Raw genomic sequence first — 16,167 nt, 5'->3', positions numbered from 1 at the left:
GATTTCCGATGACACCTCTGCAGACGCCTATCCCTTTGAGGGGGATTGATGCTACTCCTTTGGCTAAAAATAAACCTCAGTTTTGGACCCAGGTGGTAATGCGGGTCTCCCCAGACCATCAAGAAAATTGCAGGTTTTTGGTGTTACATAATCTGCATGATACTATTGTTCTGGGGTTTCCCTGGTTACAAATTCATAATCCAGTTTTGGATTGGAAATGTGTCTGTGGTGAGTTGGGGTTGACGGTGTGCCTTTAGTGAGACTCCGGTGTTTTCCACCTCTCCTCAGTCGCATGATGTTCCTGATTATTTGGCGGACTTTTATGATGTATTTAGTGAGAATGAGTCTGCGTCTCTGCCTCCTCATAGGAGTTATGACTGTGCTATTGAACTGAGCCCGGGGTGTAAATTTCCCAAGGGTCGGCTCTTCAATTTATCTGCACCCGAGCACGAGGCTATGCGATCCTATATTAAGGAGGCGTTGGAGAAGGGTCATATTAGACCATCCTCGTCACCCTTAGGTGCCGGGTTTTTTTTTGTAGCCAAAAAGGATGGATCATTAAGACCTTGTATTGATTATCGTGCTCTCAACAAAATTACTGTTAAATATCAGTATCCGTTACCCCTGATTTCTGATCTATTCTCCAGAGTTAAAGGTGCTTGCTGGTTTACCAAGCTTGACCTTAGGGGGGCGTATAATCTTATTCGCATTAAGCATGGGGATGAATGGAAGACGGCGTTTAATACTCCGGAGGGACATTTTGAGTACCTGGTGATGCCTTTTGGGCTCACTAATGCCCCTTCTGTCTTCCAGTGCTTCATGAACGATATTTTCCGAGATTTTGTCGATAAATTTTTGATTATCTATCTGGATGATATTTTGATCTTCTCCAAGGATTGGGATTCTCATGTGGAACATATTCGGACTGTGTTCCGGATCTTGAGGGAGAATTCCCTGTATGTCAAAGGATCTAAATGCCTTTTTGGAGTACAGAGGATTTCTTTTTTGGGATTTATTTTGTCCCCGTCAACTATTGAAATGGACCCGGCCAAGGTACAGGCCATTTACGATTGGGTTCATCCCACTTCTTTGAAGGCCCTCCAGAAGTTTTTGGGTTTTGCTAATTTTTATCGGAAATTTATAGCAAAATTTTCTAGTATTGCCAAGCCATTGACTGATTTGACTAAGAAGGATGCTGATGTGTTAAATTGGTCTCCGGAGGCTGTTTCTTCCTTTCAGGAGCTGAAGCGAAGATTCACCTCCGCCCCGGTTTTGCGGCAACCTGATGTCTCACTTCCGTTCCAGGTAGAGGTGGATGCTTCTGAGATTGGTGCAGGAGCTGTTTTGTCCCAAAAGGATCCTGTAACATCTAAAATGAATCCCTGTGCTTTCTTTTCCCGAAAGTTCTCTCCATCTGAACGTAACTATGATGTGGGGAATCGGGAACGGTTAGCCATGAAATGGGCATTTGAGGAGTGGAGACATTGGTTGGAGGGAGCTAAGCATCAAGTCGTGGTCCTCACTGACCACAAGAATTTGATTTACCTAGAGTCGGCTAAGCGCTTGAACCCTAGACAGGCTAGGTGGGCCTTGTTTTTTACACGTTTTGATTTTGTGGTTTCTTTTCTTCCTGGAACTAAGAATGTCAAGGCTGACGCCCTCTCTAGGAGCTTCTTTGCTGATTCTCCTGTGGTGACCAAGCCTGCTACCATCTTAGGCGAAGGGGTAGTTCTTTCTGCCATCTCGCCCGATTTGAGACGTGCTCTGGAAGAGTTCCAGGAGGACAAACCTGAGCGTTGTCCCAGTGGAAAGTTGTATGTTCCTGACCAGTGGAAGAAGAGAGTGATGTCTGAAGTTCATTGCTCTGCTTTGGCTGGTCATCCAGGTATTTTTGGTACTAGAGATCTGGTGAGTCGGTCTTTTTGGTGGCCCTCCTTGTCTCGTGATGTCAGGAATTTTGTGCAGTCCTGTGGGACGTGCTCCCGGTCTAAATCGTGTTCTCGCTCTAGTGGGTTGTTGATGCCTTTGCCTGTCCCCAAGAGGCCATGGACCCATATTTCAATGGATTTCATCTCTGATATGCCTGTCTCTCAAAGGATGACTGTTATTTGGGTGATTTGTGATAGGTTCTCTAAGATGGTTCATCTTGTACCACTCCCTAAGTTGCCGTCTTCCTCTGAATTGGTGCCCCTGTTTTTACAACAGGTGGTTCGCTTGCACGGGATTCCTGAGAACATTGTATCTGACAGAGGAGTCCAGTTTGTGTCTAGATTTTGGAGAACTTTCTGTTCCAAGCTGGGAATTCAGTTGTCCTTCTCCTCTGCTTTTCACCCTCAGACCAATGGGCAGACAGAGAGAACAAACCAGACCTTGGAGTCATATTTGAGATGTTTTATTTCTGCTGATCAGGATGATTGGGTTTCATTTTTGCCCTTGGCCAAATTTGCTTTAAATAATAGAGCTAGTTCTGCCACTTTGATGTCTCCTTTTTTTTGTAACTTTGGGTTTCATCCTCGATTTTCTTCAGGGCAGGTGGAGCCCTCTGCCTGCCCAGGGGTTGACACTGTGATGGAGAGAATGCACCAGATCTGGGACCAAGTGGTGGATAAGTTCTCTCTCTCCCAGGAAAAGGCCCAGCGGTTTTCCAACCGACATAGGACCATTGGTCCCCAATTTAAGGTTGGTGATATGGTGTGGTTGTCATCAAAAAATATCGCTATGAAGGTGGCTTCTCCTAAGTTTAAGCCTAGATTTATTGGACCTTACAAGATTTTGGAGATTATTAATCCGGTCTCTTTTCGTTTGGCTCTTCCTGTCACATTTAAAATCCATAATGTGTTCCATAAATCTTTGTTGAAGAGGTTTGTTGAACCTGTTGTTCCGGGGGTTGCACCTCCAGACCCTGTATTGGTTGAAGGTAACATGGAATATGAGGTAGAGAAAGTACTGGATTCCTGTCTGGCTAGACGGAGACTCCAGTATTTGGTTAAGTGGAAGGGTTATGGTCAGGAGGATAATTCCTGGGTCTCTGCCTCTGATATTCATGCCAAAAGATTGGTGTGTGCCTTTCATCGGGCTCACCCTGATCGCCCAGGTGGCGTGGTTGAGGGTTCGGTGACCCCTCCTCAAGGGGGAGGTACTGTTGGGAGTTCATTTTCCCCTTCACTACTGAGGCCCGAGGAACTCCCTCTTCTGGTGAAGAAAGGTAGTGAGCCTGATTGTCAAACACCTGGGGCTGATGGTGATGACTGGCTGAGTGGAGTTAATGACTGGATATAAGGCTGCCGACGCCCTTCTGGCCTGCGGGTGATTTCTCTGTGGACTTCTAGGAAACCAGTCTGATTCCTGCTCATCTAAAGCTAAGATTTTTGCTTTGCCTTTTTGCATTAATGTTTTGTTTTCCTTGCTTTTCTGGATTCTGCCATTCCCTGCTGGGGTGAGCTGAATCTCCTTTTGCCTGTTGCTCTGTCTTCAGAATATTCCTGAGTACTGACATAGCTTTTTTGAAGCCTAGCGTCTTCAGGGCCTTTTCTACTGTCAGTTGGTTGGCTCTTATTTTCATAGGGTTTTTCACGGATTGCAGACAGCAGCCTTCCTGTCCTTTCCTATCTAAGCTAGCGTGGGCCCCATCTTTGCTCAGTCTATCTTTCTGTCTGTGTTTTGTTCTTTCTTCTTGCTTCACCGTCATTATATGTGGGGGGCTGCCTTTTGCTTTGGGGTCTGCTCTGGGGCAGTTTAGATTTCCCTTTCTGTCTTTAGGCTATGTAGTCCTCCGGCTGTGATCGAGGGGCCTAGGGCATCGTAGGAGCTCCCCACGGCTACTGCTAGTTGTGTTGATAGGTTCAGGGGTCTGCAATCCGATAGCTGCCAACTTCTCTGGTTTTCTGGACTTAGCTAGCATTTCTATTTTTGCCTCCTACGGTGACTCAATCATAACAGACTATCATTTTTTGCAGGCTGCATAGTATGGAGATGCAGGAGCATCCCTATGCTATGCAAACTGTCAGCGCTGCACTCAGACAAAGTTGCTAATCATGCTCTGAGCACAATCAAGCAACTTTGCTAGCTATGGTAACCCTGACGACATCGGGTTACAAATAATAGAAAAAATTGGAGAAAATGCAGTCCTGTTGAGCCGGACTCCCAATTTTTTCTATAATCCTTGATGTGAGGCCAGGGCAAGACCGGTGTCTAAGCCCCAGGTGGATGAGTATAGAGCAACTGGGTGAGCTGGAAGAAAGTTTTTATGAAATCAGGTCACCATGGCAATGATCGGGACCCTGCAATGACGTTGCAGGGTCTCCAATCCAAGGGTAGAGGGGCAGTCTTCCTTCTGGCTGTTCCTGAAATGCTGCAATCGAGTTCAATCCCAGCATTTAGAGAGTTAAAGTGTCAGGAACGGTGGGGACCGCTCCTTGCACTGAGTGCCGGGTGTCAGCTGTCAGAATCAGCTGACATCCGGAGGCGATCACGAGCGCACAACCCGTGTGCGGCAAGATCGACTAGATGTATCCATCCGTCCCAGGTCAATAACGCCCAGGTCACAGGGACGTATTGATACGTCAAAGGTTGGAAAGGGGTTAATATGGAATCACTCTCTGAAGATATAGCAGCTTCTGCTCTTCTGGGAAGGTTTTCTACAAATATGTGGGATCATAGATCTTTCTTTCTTGTGACTAGGTAGGTCGCACAGGTTTTTTGTATTGTTCATGAAGTGCTATGCTCTATTTTGGGGACTTACAGTGGGGGAAATAATTATTTGATCCCTTGCTGATTCTGTAAGTTTGCCCACTGACAAAGAAATGAACAGTCTATAATTTTAAGGGTAGGTTAATTTTAACCTTGAGAGATAGAATATCAAAAATAAAATCCATAAAATCACATTGTATAAATTATATAAATATATTTGCATTGAAAAATAAGTATTTGATCCCTCTGGCAAACAAGACTTAATACTTGGTGGCAAAACCCTTGTTTGCAAGCACAGCAGTCAGACGATTTTTGTGGTTGATGATGAGGTTTGCGCACATGTCAGGACGAATTCTGGTCCACTCCTCTTTACAGATCATCTCTAAATAATTAAGATTTTAAGGCTGTCTCTTGGCAACTCGAAGCTTCACCTCCCTCCATAAGATTTCTATGGGATTAAGGTCTGGAGACTGGCTAGGCCACTCCATGACCTTATTTGCTACTTTTTGAGCCAATCCTTTGTTGCCTTGGCTGTATGTTTTGGGTCATTGTCTTGCAAGGAGGAGGTTGTCACTCAGGATTTTACGGTACATGGCTCCCTCCATTCTCCTACTGATGCAGTGAAGTAGTCCAGTGCCCTTAGCAGAGAAACACCCCCAAAACATAATGTTTCCACCTCCATGCTTGACAGTGGGGATGATGCTCTTTGAGTCACAGGCAGCATTTCTCTTCCTCCGAACACGGCGAGTTGAATTTTTACCATAGAACTCAATTTTTGTCTCATCAGACCACAGCACCTTCTCCCAATCACTCACAGAACCATCCAGGTGTTCATTGGCAAACTTCAGACGTCCTGCACATGTGACAACTTGAGCAGGGGGACCTTGAGTGCATTACAGGATTTTAACCCCTTTCTGACATTAGACGTAATATTCCGTCCATGTGTCATGGGCCAACTTGACCATGGACGGAATATTACATAATTACGATCGGCTGCGCACACGGGGGGGGGGTGCTGCCGATCGATCGCGGCTGGGTGTCCGCTGATTCTCACACACAGCAGACACCCGGCACTAAGTGCCAGGAGCGGTCACAGACTGCTACCGGCACTTAAACCCTCGAAATACTGCGATCAAACAAGATCGCAGCATTCCGGAAGCCGGCACAGGGGCTGACAGCCCCTCTCTGCCTTTGGATCGGAGACCCTGCGTCGTCCCAATCGTTGCCATGGTGAGCGGATGTTGATGGCGACATCCAGCTCATCAGAGCTAAGAAACTTGCTGTTCACATGCAGGGCACGATCAGCAAGTTTCCCTGTGTCCATGGGCGTACCCACCATGGGACAGGGGGGGCAGCTGCCCCCCCCAGAAGCAGGGGCGCACACCTATCATGATGAGGCCACCTGTTTTTCTTGCCGCCGGCACTTTAAATCATCGGGCACAGCGGCTTTACAGGTGTGCGCGCTCGTGCAACCTTCAGTGAGTCAGTGGCCGGGTGCCCTGCACATAGGGGTTAAGAATAACGCCTGACGTTGAACGTCAGGATGTTCTTTGTGGGCGGAGAGAGAGCGCTCTGCTCTCCCCGTCTCCCACCCCTTGCTGCAGCGCGTGGGTGAACGTATCAGGTTAGGCATCCAGAGAAGCTCCTAGTACCTGCGCACTCCTCAGGCAATCACTGTTATTCTATTCAGTCAGTGACGTCACGCCGGGTCTGGGTGAGTGCTGGCTGGGCTGATGTATATACAGGGGCTGGCTGTGACTGGGCTGATGTATATACAGGGGCTGGGGGCTGGCTGTGGCTGGACTCATGTATATACAGGGGCTGGCTGTGGCTGATGTATGAACAGGGGCTGGGGCCTGGCTGTGGCTGGGCTGATGTATATACAGGTGGTGCTGGGCTCAGTGGGTTGGGGCTGGACCTGGTGATGATGTATATTCAGGTGGTGCTGGGCTCAGTGGGCTGGATCTGGTGATGATGTATACTGTATACAGGTGGTGCTGGGCTCAGTGGGCTGGGGATGATATATACAGGTGATGCTGGGCTCAGTTGCCTGGGGCTGGACCTGGTGATGATGTATATACAGGTGGTGCTGGGCTCAGTGGGCTGGGGCTGTTGATATATACAGGTGGTGCTGGGCTCAGTGGGCTGGGGCTGATGTATATACAGGTGCTGGGCATAGTGGGCCGGGGCTGGTGATGATGTATATACAGTTGCTGAGCTTAGTGGGCTGAGGCTGGTGATGATGTATATACAGGTGCTGGGCTCAGTGGGCTGGTGATGATGTATATACAGGTGCTTGGCTCAGTTGGTCGAGGCTGGTGATGATGTATATACAGGTATGAAGCTCATTGTACTATATGGAGCAGTTTCATTCACCTTTTTCGTTCTAAAATCTTACAACCTGAACGACCATGGCTTGCCCCCCCCCCCCCCAGTTTTGATCCTGGGTACGCCCATGCCTGTGTCAGTGCAGCACCGACAGCTTCCATGGTATGCAGATGTTGCTTCATCTGCATACTATAGAAGCAATCTGCCTGCAAAAAAATATTGTCCCAAAAATTTGAAATAATTGTAAAAATATTTTTAAAAAAAATCAAAAATAATAAAAAATCAATATATATTCTATAAATAAATATTTGAATGAAAAAAAAAATCTAACCAATAAAAGCACACATATTTGGTATCGCCGCGTCTGCAACGACCCGACCTATAAAACTGTACCACTACTTAACCCCTTTAGTGAACACCATAAAATAAAAAAATGCTTTATCAAACCGCTGAACAAAAAGTGGAACAACACGCGATCAAAAAGACGATTATAAATAAACATGGTACCGCTGAAGACGTCATCTTGTCGTGCAAAAAATGAGCTGCCATACAGCGTCATCAGCGAAAAAATTAAAAAATGATAGCTGTCAGAATAAAGTGATGCAAAAACAATTATTTTATCTACAAAATAGTTTTTATTATATAAAAGCGACAAAACATAAAAAAATATATAAAAGAGGTATTACTGTCATCGTACTAACCCCAAGGATAAAACTGCCTGAATTGCTGTTTTTTGCTCATTCTGCCTCCCAAAAATCGGAATAGAAAGCGATCAAAAAATGTCACGTGCCCGAAAATTATACCAGGAAAAGCGTCACCTCGGCCCATGACTCCGTGGGCCAAAATATGGAAAAACTAAAGCTCTCAAAATGTGGTGATGCCAAAACTATTTTTTGCAATAAAAAGTGTCTTTCAGAGTGTGACAGATGCCAAACATAAAAACCCGCTATAAGGCCTCTTTCACACGTCCTGATATTTCCGGTAACGGAGATGTCAGTGTCTGTGTGTGTAATATGTGTGGCAACCGTGTGCCGCATCAGTACCACACGGACGGGCGCCAGAGAAGAATCGTTGCAGAAAGCGCTGTTCCCTGGGTGCTGAACACGGCTCTCATCATTCTCCTCTGCTCTTCCAGAGATCGGCACGAGCAGGGAAGAATGATGAGAGTTAAGGGCCTGTCACACTAAGCAATATCGCTAGCAATATCGCTATAACGTCACTGGTTTTTGTGACGTTATAGCGATATTGCTAGCGATATCGCTATGTCTGATACTTACCTCCGACTGCTCCCCCGCTGGTTATCGCTGATCGCGCGAGAACGTCCTGGACCGTTTCTCGTCGTCAGCTTCCTGCTGTGGAGACGAGCGACACGTGGACGCGAGGACGTCAGGATCGCTGCGTCTGACAGGTAAGTAACGACCCCTGACCCCTGCGATGTCGCTGGTGAGATCTGCCTGTGTGGCAGTTCACTAGCGACCACATAGCGATGCACCAGCGATCCTGACCGCGTCATATCGCTGGTCGGGATCGCTGGTGCATCGCTAAGTGTGACAGTACCTTTACATTCCAGTGGTAAAAGAGGCAGCAGGTGGTGGCTGATGAGACTATTACTACCATCAGCCTACCCCTGCTGCTGCTAATAACCGTGTCAGCAGGAGCGGCTGGTGGGGGTATTCATCAGCCGCCACCTGCACTATAAACAAATGAAAAAAATGGCGTGGGTTCCCCTGTATTTTCTATAACCAGCCAGGCAAAACTCACAGCTGGGGGCTGCAATCCTCAGCTTTAGCAAAATTGGTTATCAGGAATAGAGGGGTCCCTACGCTGTTTTTTTAAATTACTTAAATAAATAATTTTAAAAAACGGCATGGGGTCCCCCCTATTTTTGACAACCAAAATAGCAGCCCGCAGCTGCCCAGAAAAGGTGCATCTAATAGAAACAAACAGTAGTTTTCTCCCACATATGGAGTATCAGCGTACTCAGGGCAAATGGGACAACTTTTGGGGTCAAATTTCTCCTGTCACCCTTGGGAAAATGAAGAGTTGGGGACTAAAAGATCATTTTTGTAGGAAAAAAATATGATTTTTTTGTTTTCACGGCCGATGACTTCAAATGTGATGTGGTCCCTAAAAAAAAAATGGTTCCCAAGTTGTGCTGATGTAAAGTAAACATGTGGTAAATGTTATTTATTAAGTTTTTTGTGTGCCATATCTCTGCGATTTAAGGGCATGAAAATTCAAAGTTGGAAAAATGCGAAGATTTCAAAACTGTCCCCTAATTTCTGTTTTGTTTTTTTTTAACAAATAAACTCAAGGTATATCAAAGAAATATTACCATTAACATTAAGTACAATATGTCATGAGAAAACAATGTCAGAATCACCGGGATCCATGGAAGCGTTCCAGAGTTATTACCTCATAAAGACAGTGGTCAGAATTGTAAAAACTGGCCTGGTCATTAACGTGCAAACCACCCTCGGGGGTAAAGTGGTTAAACCTTTACGTCATAATGTGTTAGCAATAGTTTTCTTGGTGACTGTGGTCCCAGCTGCCTTGAGATCATTAACAAGTCACCCCCTTGTAGTTTTAGGCTAATTTCTTACCTTCCTCATGATCAAGGATACCCCACGAGATGGTGCATGGTGCCCCAGATCAATATCGACTGACATTCATTTTATATTTCTTCCATTTTCTAACTGCTGCAACAACAGTTGTCTCCTTCTCACCCAGCGCCTTACGTATGGTTTGTAGCCCATTCCAGCTTTGTGCAGGTCTATGATCTTGTCCCTGACATCCTTAGAAAGCTCTTGGGTCTTGCCCATGTTGTAGAGGTTAGAGTCTGACTGGTTGAGTCTATGGACAGGAGTATTCTATAAACGTGACTATGTAAGACAGTAGTCTCTAGTGCTAGTAACAAGTTGATTAGGAGCGTCTAACTGGTGTGTAGGAGCCAGATCTCTTAATGGTTGGTAGGGGATCAAATACTTATTTCTCATTGCAAAATGCAAATAAATTTATATAATTTGTACAATGTGATTTTCTGGATTTTATTTTTGATATTCTCTCTCTCAATTTTAAAATTAACCTACACCTAAAATTATAGACTGTGCATGTCTTTGTCAGTAGACAAACTTACAAAATCAGCAAGGGATAAAATACTTATTTCCCCCACTGAATAGATATAACAAGCATGTGGGAGGTGTCTGGAGACTTTTGCCCCTTCATCCAGAAGAGCATTTGTGAGGTCAGATCCTGATGTTGGGGGGATGCCAGGCTCACAGTCTCCGTTCTTGGATGAGCTGAGCTCCAAGCTCTGTGTGGCCGCTCATGTTCTTCCACCCTCCATGTCTGTATTGACCTTCTGTTCTGGGCACAGTCATGGGGAGCAGAAAAGGGCCTTCCCCACACTGTTCCCAAAAATCTGAAGCTCCAATTATCCATTATGTCTTGTGCCGAAGATTAAGATTTCCCATCTCTGGAACTAATGAGCTGAGGCTGAACCGTGATAACAAGGTCATAGCATTACCATCTTACACCAAAAGGACAAGGGGCAGAACGCTACACACTGGGGGCAGTGGGGCAGAGCAGAAATCTAGCTTCAGTGATCAGGTGCGGCCTGATCCTACTCTGCACACAGTGTACCACTGGCTATGATCCCACCATCAGTAGGCAATGGACCTGCAGGGAAGAAGAATCTACTGCTCCTACATTGTAGTCGTTGCGTCCATGCTCCAGGAGTTTCTTTATCGGCTGTCCATTACAAAGGAACATGCCTGGTAGGAAAGAACATGGGACACAACCCACTATGCAGCACCTGAGGAGTCACACAAGTCTGCTCTACCTGCAGGACACCAGATAGAGCAGCCACCCACCTTATGAAAGTTCGGAACCCTGTTGGCCCCATCCTCATGGATCCCTTTACTCCCTGGAATCGGATGAACAGGGTTGTGACACGCTCCATGACGCGCAGGTGGCAGAACTTCCTGGCATACTTGGGATACACTTGCTTCAGGCAGAGCGGGGGCAGGTTATGCTTCTCTGGCCTCGTCGTCGTGTCGGCGTTACAAGCATCAGGAGGTTCGGTGTGGAAATCTGTCATTGTGTCTAAGGAGGGAGACCTGGGGGGAAAGCAAATCCCAAAGTCATAGCAGCCCTCATCTCCAGCCAGCACCGTCCACCCCAACCGTCAGAGTGCACACATCCAGCACACCTACGGGCCGGAGCAGCGTCGGAGAAGGGATGGCCACTAGTGATGAGTGTACTCGTTACTCGAGTTTTCCGAGCATGCTCGGGTGTCCTCCGAGTAATTTGGGCATGCTCGGAGATTGTTCGAGTCCCCGCAGCTGCATGATTTGCGGCTGCTAGACAGCCTGAATACATGCAGGGACTGCCTGTTTGTTAGGGAATCCCTACATGTATTCAGGCTGTCTAGCAGCCGCAAATCATGCAGCTGCGGGGACTCAAACAATCTCCAAGCACGCCCAAAATACTCGGAGGACACTCGAGCATGCTCGGAAAACTAAAGTAACGAGCACACTCGCTCATCACTATTGGCCACCAATGAAGTGTGACTGGGTAAAAGGCGCCCCCGGATGGAATCTAGGAGTAGCTACCAGGACACTTGTATGATGGTGACTTCAGATGTCAGTAACCCTTTACACCTCCCAAGTGCGACAGCTCCTGTCAATGACCACCTTCCCCTCTCTGGTGCGACCACTCCTGTCCCTGACTGCCCCTCACCTCCCCTCCCAGCAGGATCACTCCTGTCCATGTCCATCACCCCACCCCCTGCCCCGACCACCCCCACTCTCCCCCTGGTGCATCTTCTCCCGTCCAGCAGGTAGAAGAGGAGGCAGCAGAAAGCAAAGGCCCAGAAGACAGATGAGCAAGAAACAGATTAGCAGATCATATAGGAGCAGATGGTTGAACAGCAGACAAAAGGTTTATACGACTAGGACGATTACATCGGGGCGATATAAGAAGACAGATCACAGGGTAAGTGACCAGAGGGAACATAAGATGGAGTGCAGAGATGGCACGGTCACTGTCCGGGGCTGTCACCTCTGGAGCGCAGGTTAGCCGCCTCAGGATTGCGGGACTCATACCTGCAGATGGTCGCACATACAGAGATCTGACATTCGGGGTGTAAAGCATAAGTAATGTCGCTTCATTAAAGGAGCTGTTTGGCCTTAGGCTACAAGTCTGCAGTCACTCTATGTGACTCTTGTGAATTCTCACAACACGTGCACTGTGAGGATAACTTGATGTTGGCGCAAGGAGCGGCGGAACGTGAATGCAAGTATGCGAAATGCATACTCCCGGACACATCTCACATTCCTATTTCCAACCTTGCTCAATAATGTAACACAAAAATAATTTCCCCCCTAATAAAATATTCAGTCATCACTCTCAATATACAGAGGTCGCTGACTGACACTTGCTCTGCAATGGGGGGCGGCTGTCAGTCAGGGCCGGCGCCACAGTAGCAGGAGCTGCTTTGTATACTCAGACCGGTGACTAAACCAACTCTGGCGCCGGCCAAGTGGCTGAAACCGAATGCTGCTGGGGAGAATAAAGATAATTTTTTTCCCTGCAGTGTTCAGCTATGTGCAGACGCCAGGCAGGTTAAGGCTAGTTTCACACTAGCGTTTATGAGCGCAGCGACGGCCTGCGCACGGCCGCCGCTAAGCCCCACCCCCTGCCGCGCCCCCGCCGGTAGCTCCGCCCACCGGCGCATGACGCTGCATGCGCCCTGCGTCCCCTATCTTTATCACAGGGGGCGCAGGCCGTGCGCAGTATGCGTTTGGCGGCGCATGCGTCCTTTTGACGGTGCGCCGACCTGCGCCAAAAGCAACCTGCTGCAGTTTGGTTGCGTCGGCGCACCGTCAAAAAGGCGCATGCGCCGCCAAACGCATACTGCGCACGGCCTGCGCCCCCTGTGATAAAGATAGGGGACACAGGGCGCATGCAGCGTCATGCGCCGGTGGGCGGAGCTACCGGCGGGGCGCGGCAGGGGGCGGGGCTTAGCGGCGGCCGTGCGCAGGCCGTCGCTGCGCTCATAAACGCTAGTGTGAAACTAGCCTAATAAAGCTATTAACCTGCAAATTAACCCCATATCTGCAGGTTAATAGCACTTTTGCTGGTGACAGGTTCCATTTAAAAAACCATGCAGAAAGAATACGGCTCATGAGCGTTTGGTATCACTTGGATCTCTGTCAGTCAACCTTTTTCTCAGTCTCCTGATGAACCATAACTGGGAGGGGAAACGCATCAGAAACATTACTATGGACATCTAAAAAGGAAAGTAGATCAGTATTTATATCAGTTCATAATGAATTTCATTTCAACTGATCCTGTATGGAATTAATCACTGATGGATTTGATGTAATTCCTAGTAATAGCCTTTTCAATGCATTAAGTATTGTACTGGCCTCTTGTGAAACATTTTTTAAGTTGCTGAATTTGTACCTATGTCACGGAAATACCACGACAGAGAGGGGTCAGAAAATAGTGGTGTCTGGTTACATGTGCACCTGCAGTAGTTGGATATGCTTGGCCTTCAAGTTAGCTGTGCAGATTTCCCTTGTTCTGTTGTTACAAAAGTTACAGTTGTGCTAAAAAGTTTACATACCCCGGCAGAGTTTCTGCTTTCTTGGCCTTTTTTCAGAGAATGTGATTGATAACAAACCTTTTTCTCCACTCATAGTTAGTGGTTGGGTGAAGCCATTTATTGTCAAACTACTGTGATTTCTCTTTTTAAATCATAATGACAACCCTAGTATAAATGATCACTAGCAATGAGCGAACGTGCTTGGATAAGGTGTTATCCAAACATGCTCAGGTGTTAACAGAGTGACTTCAGCATGCACAAATAATAGGTTCATGTCTACGCGCCTGCATTTCTCAGGGCTGTTCGAGTGCCACAACACATTCATCAAAACATCTAGGCAGATGCTGAGGCACCGATAGAAAAGTACAAATATCGGGGCTCGTATAAAGCAGATAATGATGGGACATACATTTTTGACTTCCAGGTTAATCGGGGAAGAATATGCTTGTTGTCTCATAACTGTAAACCCTGCCTATAAACCACAAATCCATAGTGGCCAGATAACTGAGAACAGCCACGTCATATATGATCTCTGGAGAAAGGTAAAATCTTGATGGAAAATATGGCAGCGATCTCAAACTTCTGCTATCATCAGGAGTGACGTTATCACAGAAGTTGGGGATTTCATAAAATCTTGAAGTACTGAGGACATCCACCAACCTGGCTCACATAAGGTCATCACAAGCGGGGTGTGGGTGTAACTCAGGTACTGACACATTATGATCTTAGTTCCTGTAGAGAGATGCACATTGTGTATGCATGAATCTCGTTCGCTGAACGTCCTCCAAATCGAATTGCTCTCCTTTGGGTAAGTTGACTCATCTCTGTGAGTGGCGTAGTAAGTTTCTTCCATTATTCCTTTTTATTTTATGTACTGTATATACTGTATTGTTTTGTCCCCTTTGTAAAATCGTTTGTACATTTATTATAAACTCTGCCTACCGCTTGGATTAAATATAAAATGTAATAGTTCTGTTCCTTTAGTTCTGTAAACCACACCTCTGACTGCCATATGGTACCAGAACAAGGCCTTCAGTGAACCTGTATAAAAAATCGACTGGTGTTGGCCTGGTGGCAACGAGTAGTCTGGTGTTACTGTGGCGTTCACAGCGACTGTATCGGGGGTAAATACATATATTGTATGAGTTGGAATCGGAGATGGATATACCATATGCTCACTGTCAGTATATTGGGAAAACAGCCTGCACCCTCAACCGCTAATCATCAGTCAATCGTACAATTGTCCAGATGATAGGGGACAGCAGAGAGCTGTTAGACGCAAAGATCACAGTAGGTGGTTCTACATGACCTACTCGGGCTGCGATATCTTGACACAGGGGTATCCTCACAACGTGTTGTGCGCAATGTTAGGATTCACAAGTCTGCAGTCATATAGAGTCACATAGAGTGACTGCAGACTTGTAGCCTAAGGCCAGACAACTCCTTTAAACAGAAGGGATCAGGTAGCGTTGCTACCCAGGCCCCTCCCCTTTCATATAGCCCCTCCCCTCAGGAGCAGCCTGAGCCTCTGATGAGACAGAAGGTGCAGATCAGACTAATGTGTCAGAGAGAAGAGGAGTCACATGACTTGACAATGAGCGATCAGATTGGTTGTCCTTCCCCGGTTATTATAACAACTCACGGCTTCTGTGAGCTCCTCCTACTACCCGGGTCCACGAGGCGCAGTGTGTCCCTGATGACAGCAACCTTCACCTCCTCGTCCACTGGGCTCGGCACATTCTCATAGACACCAGGAAACAGCTGCAAGAAGAGAAGAGACAGAACAACAAGGAGAGCTGAGTCCTGACAGTGCGACCGAATAATGACCATGGTGGGGTAGGGGTGGGGAAAGCGATGCTGACACCAAATAAACATGGGGGGGGAGGCAGACACTAAATACAAACCGGGAGGGGGCGAATGAGGCTGCCACTGAATACACCCTGGAGGAAGGTAGACACTGAATTCACATGGAGGTGGGGAAGGTTGAAACTGAATGAACATTAGAGAACAGACTGGAACTGTATATACAAAAGGGAGGGACACTGAATACACACAGGTGGAGGTTGAACCTGAATTCACATCGGGGATGGGGAGGGGAAATGGGTGGGTGATCCTGACACTGAATACACTTGGGGGTTGGCTGCCACTGAACATGTACAGAGGGAGTAGGAAGACACCAAATACATGCAGGGGAGGGGGACACACTGAATGCACCTGGGGGTGAAGAGGCTGACACTGAACCCCCTATGCAGATGAGATGAGGGGGAGGAGACACTGAATACACACAGAAGGGGAGGTTGACACTGAATGCAAATGGGAGGCTGACACTGAATACAAATGTGGGGGGTTTGGCATAGAATACACATGGAGGGGGAGAGGGCGACACTAAATACACATGGGAGGCTGACCTCCTGCTCGTGCTCGATCTTCATGCTGGGGTTGGCATTAACTTCCAATAACACCGGCTTCAGGTTCTTTAGCAGCAGAACGTCAAACCCTAAAATCTTTGGTGAGGAAAAAGAATCAGGAGAGTCAGAGCC

General features: G+C 47.1%; 1 protein-coding gene across 2 annotated transcripts in view; it reads right to left on the bottom strand.

The window, feature by feature from the left end:
• Window positions 1–16,167, bottom strand: part of TTLL11 (tubulin tyrosine ligase like 11) — a 106,457-nt gene that overhangs the window by 57,426 nt on the left and 32,864 nt on the right. For both annotated transcript variants that reach the window (XM_073558733.1, XM_073558725.1), the window contains exons 5-7: window positions 16,036–16,131; window positions 15,270–15,388; window positions 10,890–11,135 (exon numbers count right to left, since the gene is read on the bottom strand). In XM_073558733.1, coding sequence (XP_073414834.1) covers window positions 10,890–11,135; window positions 15,270–15,388; window positions 16,036–16,131 — 461 coding nt within the window. The remainder of the gene's footprint in view (window positions 1–10,889; window positions 11,136–15,269; window positions 15,389–16,035; window positions 16,132–16,167) is intronic.

This window comes from Dendrobates tinctorius, unplaced genomic scaffold (genome assembly GCF_039654945.1).
Source record: "Dendrobates tinctorius isolate UK_male_01 unplaced genomic scaffold, ASM3965494v1 ptg000013l, whole genome shotgun sequence".
Classification (NCBI taxonomy): Eukaryota; Metazoa; Chordata; class Amphibia; order Anura; family Dendrobatidae; genus Dendrobates; species Dendrobates tinctorius.
Note: the sequence above shows the minus strand (reverse complement) of the source record. Positions and strands in the feature narration are given on the sequence as shown.